The sequence below is a fragment of the Malaclemys terrapin genome, chromosome 2 (assembly GCF_027887155.1).
Source record: "Malaclemys terrapin pileata isolate rMalTer1 chromosome 2, rMalTer1.hap1, whole genome shotgun sequence".
In the NCBI taxonomy this organism is placed as follows: domain Eukaryota; kingdom Metazoa; phylum Chordata; order Testudines; family Emydidae; genus Malaclemys; species Malaclemys terrapin.
The window spans coordinates 11,199,689-11,214,529 of record NC_071506.1 but is presented as its reverse complement, the minus strand read 5'-3'; the positions used below and the strand labels follow the sequence as shown (position 1 = coordinate 11,214,529).

The following is a 14,841-nucleotide window of genomic DNA, read 5'->3' as shown; positions in this document are numbered from 1 at the left end:
TAAGCATCAAAGCTCTTCTTGCAGATTTCTCTCTGTCGAAAGTTGGATATGTAGCTTAATCCCTCACTCCTTGACAAAAGGTTCACTCTAATCCTAGCTGTAAACTCCAAAGACAACATAAGCTCAACCTCAGCAAACCACGTATGTTTCTTTGTTTGGGGGGGGAAAACGTGCATATGAAAACTGAACTTGTACAGCAAGAACTCATAACAACAGGTCAATAAATCGCTTGCGTTCCCTTCTTTTAGTGTCTGTTATTTGCTTTACACTCAGAGAATTCTCTTGGAGTTTGGCTGCTACGGAATGTGGCTCCTTGGATCGCGGAATGTATGTTGAATAAGGACCTGATCCAAACCCCACTGAACTAAATGGGAGTATTTCACTGGCTTCAGGGGGCTTTAATCAGGCCCTAAATTTCCAGATGTCCTAGGATCCAGGTAATATAGGCATAGGGTGCCACCCATGATCTACTGTGTACAGTGAACATGTACTGCAGTCAGTAGCAACCTGTTGGCTCACGTCAGAAGCAGAGAGGACTATGACTGATTAGCTCTGCATCACCAGCAGATGTCTTTGATGGCTAGCTTGTATTAGGGGGAAGACGGATAATTCATCCAACCACAATCATAACAGAGGCTGGGATTTTCAATAAAAGTCACCTAGCTCTTTAAGCCTTCTTTTGAAAATCCCTCCCCAAAATAATAATAAAACAGAATAGTACGTGCCCATTTCTATATAATATGGCTGTATTTCCATGCATAGATTCTGCTGCTATCCAGAACCACGAGACCCAAGTTAGAGAAGCTTGTTTATAATACCACGAACTCACAACGGATGTATGCCTTTGGTATACCCACATTCGGGGGAGGTACTGTTTACCTGAATATAAACTAGAAAAGTCTGTGTGGTGGTGTGGTACCATGAAAAACAACTAAATATCAAGGCCCTAAAATTGAGACATCCCTCAAAATGCAACCCATGAAAATTTCTAATGAAAGGTTTGGGGTTTTTTTTGAATGATTCACAAACAAAAAACTGGACTTTGAATGAAAATGGCCTTTGAAAACATATGTTTAACTGAGACAAAAAATGTTGACATTAAAGATTCATCATGTTTTCCAAGCCTCCACCCCATAATAGATTAATGGAAAGAGTAGGATAACACATACTGAATATGCTATTGAGATATAAAAATGAAGAACTGTTAAATGGTAAGGTTAAGGGCTTTGTTAGCTAGATTTTAATAAATTGTAATTATGTATAGAGAACAAATATAGACAAGGTAACACTTCAGCCAAAGTCTTGCCTGGCATGAGTGATTTGTTTAAAATGACGTTATTGTTGGTGAGATGAGTAATATGTCATGCCGGAAGATGTAAATAAGAGCTACACAAACATGTAATGATCAGTATAAAACACGCTTTGTCTGGGAAGGCTCAGAAACAGAGTCACATAGAATGACATGACCCAAAAAGTGCAAAACCACCAGGAAAAATGCAGAAGTTGGGTAATCGAAGTCTGCACATACATCATGTATGGGATACTTAAAAAAATCAAGGGGTGATGTGCTAAAAGTCGACTGGATAAAGATAAAGTAATCTGTAATGTAGAAATGTTTAAAACACCCAAGTGAACAAGGCTCAGATTGGAAAAAACACTGATGCAGAAAGTGAAGGAATGGGACTGAAGGACTCGACCAAGGGATCAGAGAAGGGAACGGCCATCATGGAATGTGAAAGAACTTCCCAGTACCCAGAATGTGGTAACTTGGGCCCATTCACCTATTCCATCGTGTCTGTTATTATTTGCTGGCATCAATAAATTTGTCTGACAATAATTCTCTCTGAAATTGTACAAATAAAGGCAAAAACTGATTAAGCCTAAATCGGGTGGATTTATGAGACAGTTTCACACTTTCACCTCCAGCAGTGGTTTGGAGGCATAAGAACAGGTTTTGGATCCCCCTCATCTCCAGTTCCCATCCTGGCTCTGCTAGTGAAGCAGTGTGTGACTTTAGGAAAGTCCCTTAACCTTCCTAGCTCTCAACTGAGGAGATTTTTTACAAGATTTACCAATCCCACAGAAGTGCTGTGAGGGTTAATTACTGAACGTTTGTAGAGCATTTTGAACATGCAAGGTAATATATGATGTTTGTTATTCGTGTTCCAATACAGCATTGATCACACCCATCAATGGTCCCCAGCACAAGGATATGAGCTCCTCCTCTAGGGAGCCAGCACCCTGAACTCCTATTGCCTTTGGTAGGAGTTAAAGACACTTAGTTCCTTGCATGAAGCAAGGATCAGATGAAATAAAAACAATGGGCTCGGTAAAGAGCTGGCTTTCCATTGGATAACTTTCCTTTGGCTCAAGTCCTGTATGCACAGGGGCCTGATCCTGATCCCACTGAAATCAATGAAGTTTTGCTTTTAATTTCAATGGGATCAAGAGCGGGTCCATGATTAAATCAACCAATGAGCTGTCTCTTAAGCTTCTTTTCCTCCTCTCATATTTCTCTTCCTCCCTGCTTCTTTTAACTTCCCCATCAATGCCTCTGCTCCTTCTCTTGTTCCCCTTCCTTTACACCGTCTTGATAGTTTGTCCATTTAATTTATACTGTGATTTTGTTTTGGCATTGCGTAGTTATTGCACAAAGTGAAGTACGGGTATACAAACACACTTATAAGCCATTCCTAGGAAAGGTGCACAAGGAATTCAGACACTTGATGTGGGTATAGAAAAATAACCGAGTATATTCAAAGACTGTACAAGAGAGAAAAACAAAGTGTCACTTAAAAGATCTTGGGCTTTCTTTCTCCACGGAAAAAAAATTTTTTACTGAGCAGCCATTTTGCCGGCCAGGGCAGAAAACATTTTCACAACCCCCCCCCCCCCCCCCCCATCCCCAGTGACCAAGCCAAAAAAAAGAAGATGTCCTAACCACAGCCAACAAATCAGTGGATTAAAAGAAAGAGGGGAAAAATTGCTGAGGTATGGAGCCCCTTGGAAGATGGCACCCAGGGTGACTGCCCTGCTTGCCTGCCCCTAGAACTGACCCTGATCCCAAGGAGCATCAGAGTTTGTGAAAAATAGAAAAAGGAAGAAAGTGAAGAAAAATTAAAAGGGAACAGAAAGGCAAGGAGAAGAGAGAGAGAAAGGACACCAAATGCTAAATAATAATAATAATATTTGTCACCCATTTCTCAGATTTGTATTGAGGAGCTCTGGGGACAACAATCACCAAAGGCTAAGGGACTTTTGGGTGTTTCAGAAACCCAACTGCAGCCTATTATTCTATATATAACTTGGGTAAGTTATCCTGGGCAAACATGGTTTAAGATCAATCTAAATTACATTTCAGCCTTCTTCGGAAACCGTTTTAAAATGGGTCCTGCTAACATGACTGTAGCATGGTGTGGACAGGGTATAAGTATGAAAAAAAAACATTTTTCTTTTAATAGACTGAAGAATTGTTTCTAAAAACATGTTAACAAAGTTGTGACCTGGCCACATTGACGGCACAACTGCGTTAGCAGAAAACTATTTTTAAATGGTTTCATGCAGTTGGAAATATAGTATAGATAGGCCTTTTAAGATTCACTGAACCTATTCTACGGTTGTATGGATACCTGGAGTACTACAATGTGGCTGACTCTGCATGTTCATGTACAATGTGATCATATCCACAGAGTTCTGCAAGTTGGCTGACCTCATTGTTATGAAGGTGCAATCAGAGACTACAAGTCTCACAATCTAATACTCTGGGCCAGATCTCTGCTGACATGAATTAGCAGAGTTTCATTGACTTCAAAGGAGCTATGCCCATTTGTACCACAAGTGCATGTGGCCCTCCATCTTGAGCTGAGTGTATTAAAGAGGAGAGTGGCTTCAATCTGCTCTCCTTTATTTAAGTTAGATATGGCCTTCATGCTGCTGGCAAGTTGCTGATGCAGCCCTTGGCTGACCAAATCATGGACTTCTTTGTTCTATCACTTCCAAGACCTTTCCATACAAGGATCTCAATGCACTTTACAAAAATTAAGCAAACAAATCTTACCCATCCTTCTGCGGTAGGTATTATTATGCCCATTTTACAGATGTGTAAATTGAGGCATACAGCGGGTAAGTAGCTTAAATGCTGTCCTGAACCGAAATGCATTTAAGTGTGTGTTTAGCTACTTCCTTAAATCTGGGGCCAAACGCTCTGTGAAGCAGCTATCTGCTGTTTGCAAAGCATCCCTATCAGTGGAAGCATCATCTACTGGGTATTGCAGATACTGTACAGCCTTCTCCAAAAACACCACATCTCTGTTGATCAGAGTGTTTCAATCTCTTCTCACAGTAGGCTGTGGACTGAGTTCAAAAAGTCAGAAGGTCATCAAGCTAGAAAACCAGCTCTTTTGAGACTCCCTCTGCACATCACATGCCATGTCTGCATTCGGCTCTCGTTACTTTATGCAGTCGCTTCTTTTTTCCAAAAAAAGAACATCCTCAATCTGTTCATTGCTTTAGTTCATTTTAGGGCAACATAAACAGCTTTCAGTTCTTTACAATCCACACAAGCCTTCAGAAATATTCAGTGTTTACTAGGGCTCGGTAGTGTTAAATCAAGTATGACTATCACCCTTAAAAGCCTAAATGATGGAGTCATATCTATACTACGAACACATTTTGACCGTGTCACCACCTGCCTAAGTAAAAACAGTTTTCTCACCACTGTAAACCTAGAAGATGGAGTCACAAGTTACCAGAATTTCTTTTCAAAAGTTGGCATTGTTATTCGTAATACCCAGACTCTTAATTTACTCAATGGTATAAACTACAGTGTATCATTTAAAAGATAAACAGCTGGAAGGAATACCAGATTCATTCATTCTCTCTCATCCTCTTGGCCTGATAGCTGGAAGTGGATGGGAGCTGATATTAACGAAGTGAGAAGAATCCTGAATAAAATCAGTAAGTGTTGAAAGCCATGGGTGTCTGATTACTTCCTTTGACCATGTGAAAACTTTCTCATAATTCTAACATGACAAAAACTTCAATAAAAAGGAGGTTTCTATTCTGCCACTGGAGTTTAAGAATAGGGTTACAGAAAATCGTGATGTTTGCTCTTGCTAATTCCTTGCTAGAGATATTAGAACACAGAAGTAAAATAATATTGTAATCTGAGTTTGGGAAGATCTCCTGGGTAAAGAATAAAAATTCTCTTTCCATTTACTTGGTACTCTCAGATTCCTTTATTTAGAACGGAGATTGACAAGCTACGCAGACCAGCAACTAACTACTACTGCAAGCCAATAAAAATAAAATGATCTAGAGAATACGAAATTAAAAAGTTGGCTAAATCTTACTACTGCAACTGACTTGGAAGGTTTTTAATTATTTATACTTCAGTTAAAATAGATCTTTAGTGATCTGTATTTAAGATGAACTAATGAGTTGTGTTTCTTTTTATTGTGGAGTCAAAATTTGGCAAAATGTGGATACTGCAGGACATTTGCTGCAGGGAGCTGTCCCATTCAGCACCATATTTGTACAGTAGACATTCAAAATGAAGCTCAAAAATACAATCAATCTTGCTTTCATTTGGGTCCTTTTTCTAAATAAATAGTCTCTACCAGGCTGACATAGTCATTGTGATCATCAAAACTAATTTTACAGGGGCACTTAATGACTGGGCCGTCTTCGTTAAAACAGTATGTGCTTCTTGAATTCTACCTGGAAGGTTTTGAAGGAAGAATGAGATGTGCATGCAAGCAATGTGTGCAAGTTTAGAATAAAACCAGGAACAGCAACAGAAGATTAACCTGAACCGTTAATATTACCGCACAATATAAGAAACAATACCACAGAGGGAAAATGCTTTAGTATTTCCTTTCAATGCCCAAGAACTTCTTAAGTAGACCAAAATTGAAAATGAGAAGCTTTTTACTGGAAAATTAATCTTTTTGGATGAACAAGTAATGTATCCACAATATTTCAGCCACTCTAATTTTTACAGACAATTGTTATAAAAGATAACGTCCCTGGGCAACTTATGTTTTGAATGGATTATGTGAAAGACAGAGTAGAAGAAAAGTAAGACCGATATAGTAACTAATTTATTAATAAACTTTTGGAATATTGATCACATATCCTGCCAGAGAATATACTTATAAATACTTGTTAAGGTATTTCCACATTGTGTCTTTCCACTGCATTGTTTCTTCCAGCCCTTATCGACTGCTATAGATATTGTAATGTTAAAAGAATGCTGACTTCCCAGAGTGCCTCAGCCCACTGACAAGAATGGTACCCAATGCAAGAAATGGGTACATGTCCAAGGCTATTGATTTTCTTAAACGTAGCTAAACTCTTCATTTTAGAAAACACCTAAGTATCGTGTAACTGACATTGTTGACTTAATAAACTTCAGCCTTCATTTTAGCAAAAGAAATTGGACTCTTCTGTATTTTTCATTACGTCATTTCTATTGTATCTCAAAGGAAAACATTGATCCAACTTTCCTCAACTTCGGAAACAAAAGCAAGTTTTAGTTTGTTTTCAGGCAAAATATTGTTTAAGAAAAAAAGCTCATTTACAATCCTTCATACCCATTACCAGCAAAGCTTAGTGACTGTGAAAATATTTAACTGTTGTTTACAGCAGGCATACAAAGTGCAGTAAGTAAACGGACACATGTATATAAATCATATAATAATCCATACAGACAAGATAGTTCAATGTTTTAATAGGCACTAATAAAAAACTAAAAGATGCAAAATTGGGGAGAAGAAATCCCACCGAACAAAACAGGACTCTAGTTCTAGCTTTATAGAGCATGCACAATAACCATATATTGCATGGCCTCCTATGAAATATTTATGTTTTCTATTCATAAAAAGATGTCTGGCAGTGGGGGGAAAACTAATCAATGAGATAAACAAAAGCAGAGACTATCTCTTAAAAATCTCATCATCTCCATAAAGAGAACCAGGCTTCACATTGTCAGATGATCTTTCAAAGAAAATGATTCGCTGCCCCAGGTAAGAAAGTCAAAATATAGATGTAAGTAAACACTTTTTCCTGACAGCTCAAAGGAGAGTGGATATTCTGCTGAAAACTGACAGTATCTTCAGGTGGTAATGTGCAAATTTGTTGTAACAAGCCCTAAACAGCCAAAAGATAGTGTCTGTCTTTATTAACAACAGTAAGCTGCTCTTTCATGTCCTGTTCAATATAATGCACTATCAACCATTCACTGAGCTGAAGTGACCTTCTCAGATCTCTACAGATGTTAAAGAGGAACATGTCCTGTGACAAGGACATATCAGCTGCTTCATTAAATGCAGCCTATTTAGTATAAAACAAGTAACAACGTAAACACTATACAGGCCAAAGCAACAGTGCTAGACATAGTTTCATCTGTAGATTACAGTCTTTAGTAGTCGGCCTGCTTGTTTTTATTTCAGGAAACAAAACTTTGTTTGGAGCATGCAGTTTTACTGGGGTGAAATATAGAACTGCAAAATGACAGCCTGTAGCTTTGTCAACATAATGTCACTCAACAGTCTCTGGAAACTTCATTTTGAAGTTGGGTAATGAATAAGGGCGAGTGATTGTCTTTATGTTTGTTTAATTGTTTACCCAAAAAAATGCAGGCTCGGGTGTGACACACCACACCACTGTTCAAGCACCAGTCACTGCAATTGCAAAACAAAATTTCTGGAAAATAAGGGTAGTAAACAAGACAGATAGAAACTACAACTGTATTCAGCGTCTCCTGGCACAGCACCCACCACTACCAACACAGTTTGCAAACAGAGAGAGACAACTTTTCCCATGATTAAATGAAGACTTATGATTAGCTGATGCAGGCTTCACTGCCATCATCATCAAATAGCTCTTTGCATGAGTTCCCCCCCCCCCCCAAAGTCTCTGAAGCTTGCAAGTGAAGGAGTGCCCAGGGTACAGTGAGTAGCAACGCCAGGAGTTGCAGAGCAGAATGGGTTGCACATCCCAGCCACCTGCCTTGGGGTTCCGGAGCAGAGTTTTAGCGTCTATTATCCTTCTCCCCTTCCCCAGAGAGAGCAGGAATTTCGCTTGGTAGCCAAAGCCAGCCCCCTTTCTACCCCCTCACCCAACTTCAGACACACGCTCCAGGTGCAACAGGACAAAGGCTGCGCCTCGGGGTGACTGGTGGGCCATCTCAAAGCCCCTGGAAAGACACTAGCTACACACCACAGGGATAGGGATAGGGAGGGGAAGGGGTCCTGAGCGACTTCTGCCCTGTTTAACCCTTTGCATTCAGCAGCCCCCTAGCTCTGGGAGCTCCTGGCATCACTCCCAGGCCAGGGAGCGTGCGGGGCTAGGCAAGCCGGGCACTCACCGATAGTCGTGATGACTGTGATGGCAAAGTAGAAGGAGCCCGCGAATTTCCACTGGACCCCGGCCCGGTGGGGCTCGGACTGCATGATGACCAGCTCCAGCTGCCGGTAGTCCTCGCTGGTGATGTTGTACTTCCCTTTGAGCCGGATCTCCTCGGCTTTGAGCTTCTCCTCCTCCCGCATCTCGTTGTCGGACTCCAGGGCATCAAAGACGGCGGCCCCGACCAGCAGGTAGGTGAACGTGCAGATGATCAGGGACAGGGTCCGCACGTTCTGCCTCTTCATGGCCGCCAGCAAGGGGCGAGTGCGGGGACCATGTCCCCCCCTGGCCGTCCGGGGATCCGACAGGGTGCAGCAGCGGCAGCTGGCCGGGGGGAGCTGCAGGCAGCAGGGGGGCAGCTGCAGGGGGCGGCGGCGGCTGCTCCCAAGGCTCCGGGGCGGCTGCTCCCCGCCTCCCTGCTCGGGCTCCTGGGAGGACGACAGGCACAGGAGGCTGCTGGAGCGCCTGGACCAGGTGCCCTGCAGCCGGGAAACTCTACGCAGGACTTGCCCAAACCAAGCCGTCCCAGTGCGCAGGGCCATCCACAGCACCCCCTTAGCGCCTGCAAACCAGCGCCTCCCTCCCCGCTGCCTCCAGGAGTGGGCTGGGGGGGGGAGAGAGAGAGAGAGACGAGCCCCACTGTCCTGGGAAGGGGGGGGGGAGGACCAGTCCTCGAGGGCTGGCGAGGAGAAGCTGAGCAGCACGGGGATAGGGGTGGGAGTGCCAAGCGGGGAAGCCACCCAGCAGCAAGGCAGACCCGCTGCAAGGGGAGGTTGGGTGTCTGCCGCTTCTCCTACAAGTTTCTTTACTCAGCACTTCTCAGACTGGCGAGGGGGAGGGGAGGAAGAGTGGGGGTGGGAGGGGGAGAGGGAGCAGCATCTCCATCAGAGCTACCTCGGGCCGGGCTGCCCCGGGGTGGGGAGAGCTGCCGCCCAGGAGGAAGTGGGGTCGCTTCTGGAGAGGGTGGGGGGAGGACAGGCTGGAGTGTCCGCAGCGGCGAGCTCGCCAGATGTGCCGGGGAGGCGGGGCAGAGGCTTGCCCGGGACTGTCACTCTCCACTGGGTGCGGGCGGGGAGGAGCCCTCAAGGGAAGGCTGGTGCAAGGCACCCACGCTCCATGGCCGGGGAGGCCAGCTCCAGGCGGGTGGTCTGTGGGTGCAGGTCCTCTGCCCCAAACGGATCGGAGCGATACCTGGGCAGGGAGCACGCCCCTACCCCTCGCCGGGCACCGGCGGCTTGGATTGCGGACACCAACTTTGTATTAATTGTTCCTAGCTAAAGAATTCAACCCCGGGCGCTTTATGGCTTCTGCCCTCAGCCGCTCCCCGCCGACAGAGCCAGTCTGAAGTCAGGGGGCTGGAGAGAGCCGATGCTCGTGGAGAATATCTGGAAGTCCAGCCCGACTATGAACGAGACAGTCTCAGACGTTAGCCTGTGAGTTTTCGGCAGCATACCCAGAAAGCTGGCTGTCCTCGCTGGGGGGGAAACCGACTCGGGGGTGCCGCTTCCTTCCCGCCTTTAAACCATCCGAGTCACCCAGCGCCGGGCATGACCCAGCGGGTCCCTTGGGCCGCGGAGAAGGCCACCGAAAGCAGAGGCGTTTCCCAGGGTGGATGAAATCAGCAGCCCACCTGGCTGGATCTCGCTCTAGCTCGGAGCAGACACGAGCCCATCAACCTGGCTGGCCCATGGAGGTGAAGCATCGCGGCGGGCAGGAAAAGACACCGAAACCATCCCCCGAAAATACAACAGGAGCCAGGAAGGTCGCGCCCCCCGCCCTCCTCTCTCTCTCACGCACACCCCCCCCCAGCCAGACCCCAAAACTGCCACTTTCTATTGCTCCTGCCCTGTTTGGGGCTGTTGGGTTTCTTGGACCAATGCCTTTTAAAAAGAGCAATTCTCCGCCCCCTCCCAAGGACTCGACAGCATCTCGGGGGGAATCAACCCGCTGCTCCAAGCCATCTCTCTCGCTCCCGTCCTCCCAGCAGGCAGGGTGAACAGTCCCCAGGCAAACCAACCTGCAGTGGCTTTTGTGAGCTGCTGGGGATGGGGTGGGTTTTTCCCTATTAACCCGCTCCTTCCCGAGGCACTTTTTATGCTCCCGCTCTGCGCCCACCCTGCCTGCAAGAGGCTGCACTGATCTGATGCTCCCCTGGTCTCTCTCCCCGCAGGTCTCCTGCCTTGCACCATCGCATGCGACTCGGTCCCCTCCCCCGCTGTGGCCACTCCCAGCCGGCTCCTACTATACTCAGCCTAGCAGGGTTTTGCTGGGAGCCAGGCACCACGTGGTGCAGGTTTTCCAGGCGAGCTCCCTTCGCTCTTTCAGCCTGTCCATCAGCCCGGGGGGGAGGCAGCGGGAAGGGTTGGGGGGGGGAGAAGAGACCTGGTCTTGCTTCCCTTCCAGACTCCGCTGAGCCAGGGGCTGTGTGTGAGGAGGGATCCTGGGACCCGGGCTGGAGACGACGCTTTAGATCTTTGCCCTGCGCTGGGGCCAGGAGTGAAACCGGTTTAAAACGCGCTCCGCGAAGTTCTCTGCTCCCCGCAGGTGTTGAGACCGCATTTCCCCTCCCCTGCCTACAGCCCTGCTTTTCTTGGCTAGCTGTCGCCGGATGGGCTCGGCTGGGCTCCCCACTTTTCTCAGGTGTGTCACCACCTAGTCCTCGGGGGCCACTGTGTAACGCGGGGCTACTCGCTGCAGCAGGGGAGCCGGGCGCGGAACAAAGCAGAAGTTACCCACCAGGAGTGTTTTTTTCCCTACGCGGTAATTGCTGCGGGCAGCCGGCGGAATCCCAGAGCCGGGCAGGCACCCACCCCATCAGAGCCTGCCCCTCTCGGAGCCGCAAGGCGCTTTGGCAATATTACGCGGCGCGCTGGGTGAAATAAGCACCTTCGGTAAATACGGTGACTCAGAGGAGACAGCTGTTTATGGTTAAATAAAGCTAAGCCCATTATAGACCCCGGAGCAATGAGGCGCGCGGCGATTAGAGCAATTATGAATCATGACTGGGCTTGGCTGCCCATGGCCAAGGGGGTTCTGCCAGGCGCTGGGAGGAGCGGGGAGATTGCAGGTTGGTTCTGGGGCCATCACTCAGTGCCAGCTGCTAGCCAGAGAGGCAGGGTGGGCTTGTGAAGAAAGCAGGATGGGCTGGGATTCAGGCAGTTCTTGGCCTTGCTGCAGCCTCCCTGTATGCCCCTAGGGAAACCAAACTCTTTCTGCCCCATACAACACTACTTCATTGCTGCCGCTCTCCCGGATTGAGGTTGGGATTTTCAAAGAAGCGCAAGGGCTGAGTTGATCACTGGGAGTCGAGTGCCTAATTTATTTAGGACAACCCCCGCCTTAGAGGATATGAACAGGGACTCTCTCACACACTGTGTTTGCACGGCCCCTAGTACAATGGAGCTTTGATCCGGATCGGATCCTCTAGGTGCTACCCTAATCCGAACTAACAATAATAACCACCCTAGTTATGCAAGGCTGACGAGGTTCCATACACAACGACAGAGTTGGGCAGGGGATACAGAGAGGGAGCTCTACCAGGGCAGTGTGCTATATGTTTTTAATATTGATTTTCATTTAACTAAAGGCAAGGTGATGATGCTCATCACAGATATTCAGGAATGAGGCTTCACAGTGTTCCAGGTTTCTGGATACAGGCAATTCAGTAGGAGATTTCCAAAAGCTTGGGGCATTCTGAAAATCCTGAGAGGGCCTGCTCCTGCTATTTTTACATGGCTGGGGCAGGTGTATTTTAGTAGGTCTGATTTAGGGCCAGAGCCTGAGGTGTTCACTCAAGTCAAACTCCCCTTGATTTCAATGGAGACTTTGGAATTTGGGCCTTCAGATGCAAGATTGGGATTTTCAAAAGAGTGTAAGAGAATTAGGTGCCTAAGTCTCATTGAAATCTAATGAGAGCTGGGCACCAAACTCCTGCAGGCTCGGTTCAGAGTCCCAGCCTATGTTTCCAAGACTTTGTCTTCCTCAGTGCTTCCACAGCTACTAGGACATTACGAGGCTCAATGGATGATGGCCAAGATTTTCAAAAGTGACTAGTGATTTTGGATGCTCAAATTTGAGAAAATGTGTTCAGCACCCATCCTCTGAAAATCAGGCCCCTTTTAAGATGTCTCAAGTTGGGTACTCAAAAAGTGAGACACCAAAAATCACAGAGTCACTTTTGACAACCTTGGCCAATTATTCTTGTAACTGAATATGCTGTGGGATTAGTTTACAGAGCAGAGTAATATTTCATTAAGGTAATATCTTTGTCACAGCAGCTAAATAGCTTACCCACGTCCAAATCCATAACAACGACATATATGTCAGGAAGGACTCACAGATGACAGACGTGAGCTATAGCGTCTAGCGACAGACTGAAGAAAGAGTTGCTTGCCCCCCAGCTTGTTTGAAACTGAGCAGTCTGATTAAGGTTGCCCATTTCTGATTCTCCTGGGGAAGGGGGGGGGGATCTATAAATAGCTTGCAACACAGAGAATCCTACAGCAAAGTTGCTGGGAAGATCAATAGCATGAATCAAGGAGGGCTCTAAATTACATCTCAGGGGAGGGAGGTGCTGAACTGAATTGAAAAATGAGTTGCAAATGCTGTATGTGTTGTGTGTATCTAATTAACAGAGGGTGACTAGGATCAATAGCAAGGAAGGAGCGGGGCTAAAAATAGAGCTCAGGCAGGGATTGCAACCTGCGGGCAGCAGCTTGGATGAAAATGTCCCCCTGAGTAATTAACCTTTAGCTGGAAAGTGATGTTTAGTGCTGGGCTGAAACGTGTCCTGTGAACAGCCTGGAACTGATGGGGGGTGGGGTGGGGAGAGAGAGCTCTGTGGTACAGTACAGTGTGTACAATTAGGCAGGCTAATGCCTGCTTTTTGCCTAGGAGACACCAGGCTAAGGAACTGGTGTATTGTTTTCTGGGAAAATATCTAAGTGCATTCAAAGCTGCTAATGTTGCAGTGGGGCTGTGGAAGCAGGAACAATTTCTCTATCCATCTCCCTAGGTACTTATATGGCTTCATCGCCATAATGTTAGAGGCTCTTAGACACGGCCACAAACAGCTCTAATCTAGCTTGCTCGCATCCCAAAACGGCAAAGCTGTGGCAGCAAAAGCCTCGGCACAGGCTGGACAAACCTGGGAATTACTCACAGCCCTAGCCTGCACTGCAGTGTCACAGTTCTGAGACCCCAAGCTGCTGGGACACCCAGCGATCTCAGTCTGGACATGGCCTCAGAGATACAGTTCCTTCCCTGGGGTGTTCCTGAGGCAGTGTAGCTACATGTTGCCACTCACTCAGGGCTAATGTCCTAAGGACAATCTAGGGGGGGCACATGGGGGGAGGAAAGAGGTGGGAGGGGGAAACAGGATAGGGATTGTTTGTTTCTCTGTGTTTGTACACCAGCTAGCACAATAGAGCTCTGATTCTTCTGGGGCCTTTTATGCACTATATGACTTATATCCAATTTAAATAAGCCAGGACCGTTTATCATAGATCTTTTGTCCTCCACAGCCCCACAACCATTTCCTGAAGAAGCCAAGATACTGAGACAGGAGGAGAGGCATTTCAGCAAAACATGGGTGATAGAAAATTACTCTAGGCATTATTTTGAGTGGTGACAGTTGCTTATTTTCACAGAAGGTGATCAGACGGAAGGAGTGGTTATTGCCACCCAGTTTATGTGAGGCGAGTTTCTGATCAAGGTTTACAAATTCAGAATGATTCCCACACTTGAAAAGTGAGAATTGCTATGCTTGAGAGAAGCACCCAGATGACAGTGACTGAGGACGGCTCTGCAGAGTTCCCTAATAAAAGTTCTTTCCTGTAATTTTCAAAATGGTTCTGGGAATGAGCTGACTGTGAATGAAGACTGTCCTTCACCATGGAGCTAGAGCACGGAGAAGAGCTTTGCGATTTTAAATGAATTAAATTAAATGAGGCCTGATCCAAACCTAATTCGATGGGAGGCTTTCCACTGATTCAGTGGGCTTTGGATAAGGCCTTTATTGTGAAATTATTTTCACATAAAAACTATCAGGGCCTGATTTTTACTGATTATTATTAATTTGTATTACTGGAATGTCTAGGAGCCCTACTCATGCACCAGCACCCCATTGTGCTACTCACTATACAGACATAGGGCAGTCCCTGCTTCAGAGAGCTTACAATTTAACTATGGGACAAGGGCCCACACTTCTACCATTGGGATCACAATCTCTGTTCTTGGCATCTGTTTTCGTCATACTTGTGCTTTGACGAACTCAGGGCAAAGTTTATTGATTACTTACCTGCAAGGGGAATTCTACCCCTGTTTAATATATGAACATTTCTGTGTTCATACTGCAGGAGCTCAAGGTAATGATGGAGGAGAGGACCCTAACAACAGTAAATCCTAGTTCATCTAGTAGATCTCAAGTACTTTACA

General features: G+C 46.1%; 1 protein-coding gene across 1 annotated transcript in view; it reads right to left on the bottom strand.

The window, feature by feature from the left end:
- Nucleotides 1–8,948, bottom strand: part of KCNK9 (potassium two pore domain channel subfamily K member 9) — a 115,645-nt gene extending 106,697 nt beyond the window's left edge. Inside the window, exon 1 of the mRNA XM_054019888.1 lies at nucleotides 8,369–8,948. Coding sequence (XP_053875863.1) covers nucleotides 8,369–8,948 — 580 coding nt within the window. The remainder of the gene's footprint in view (nucleotides 1–8,368) is intronic.
- Between the last annotated feature and the right edge of the window lie 5,893 nt (nucleotides 8,949–14,841).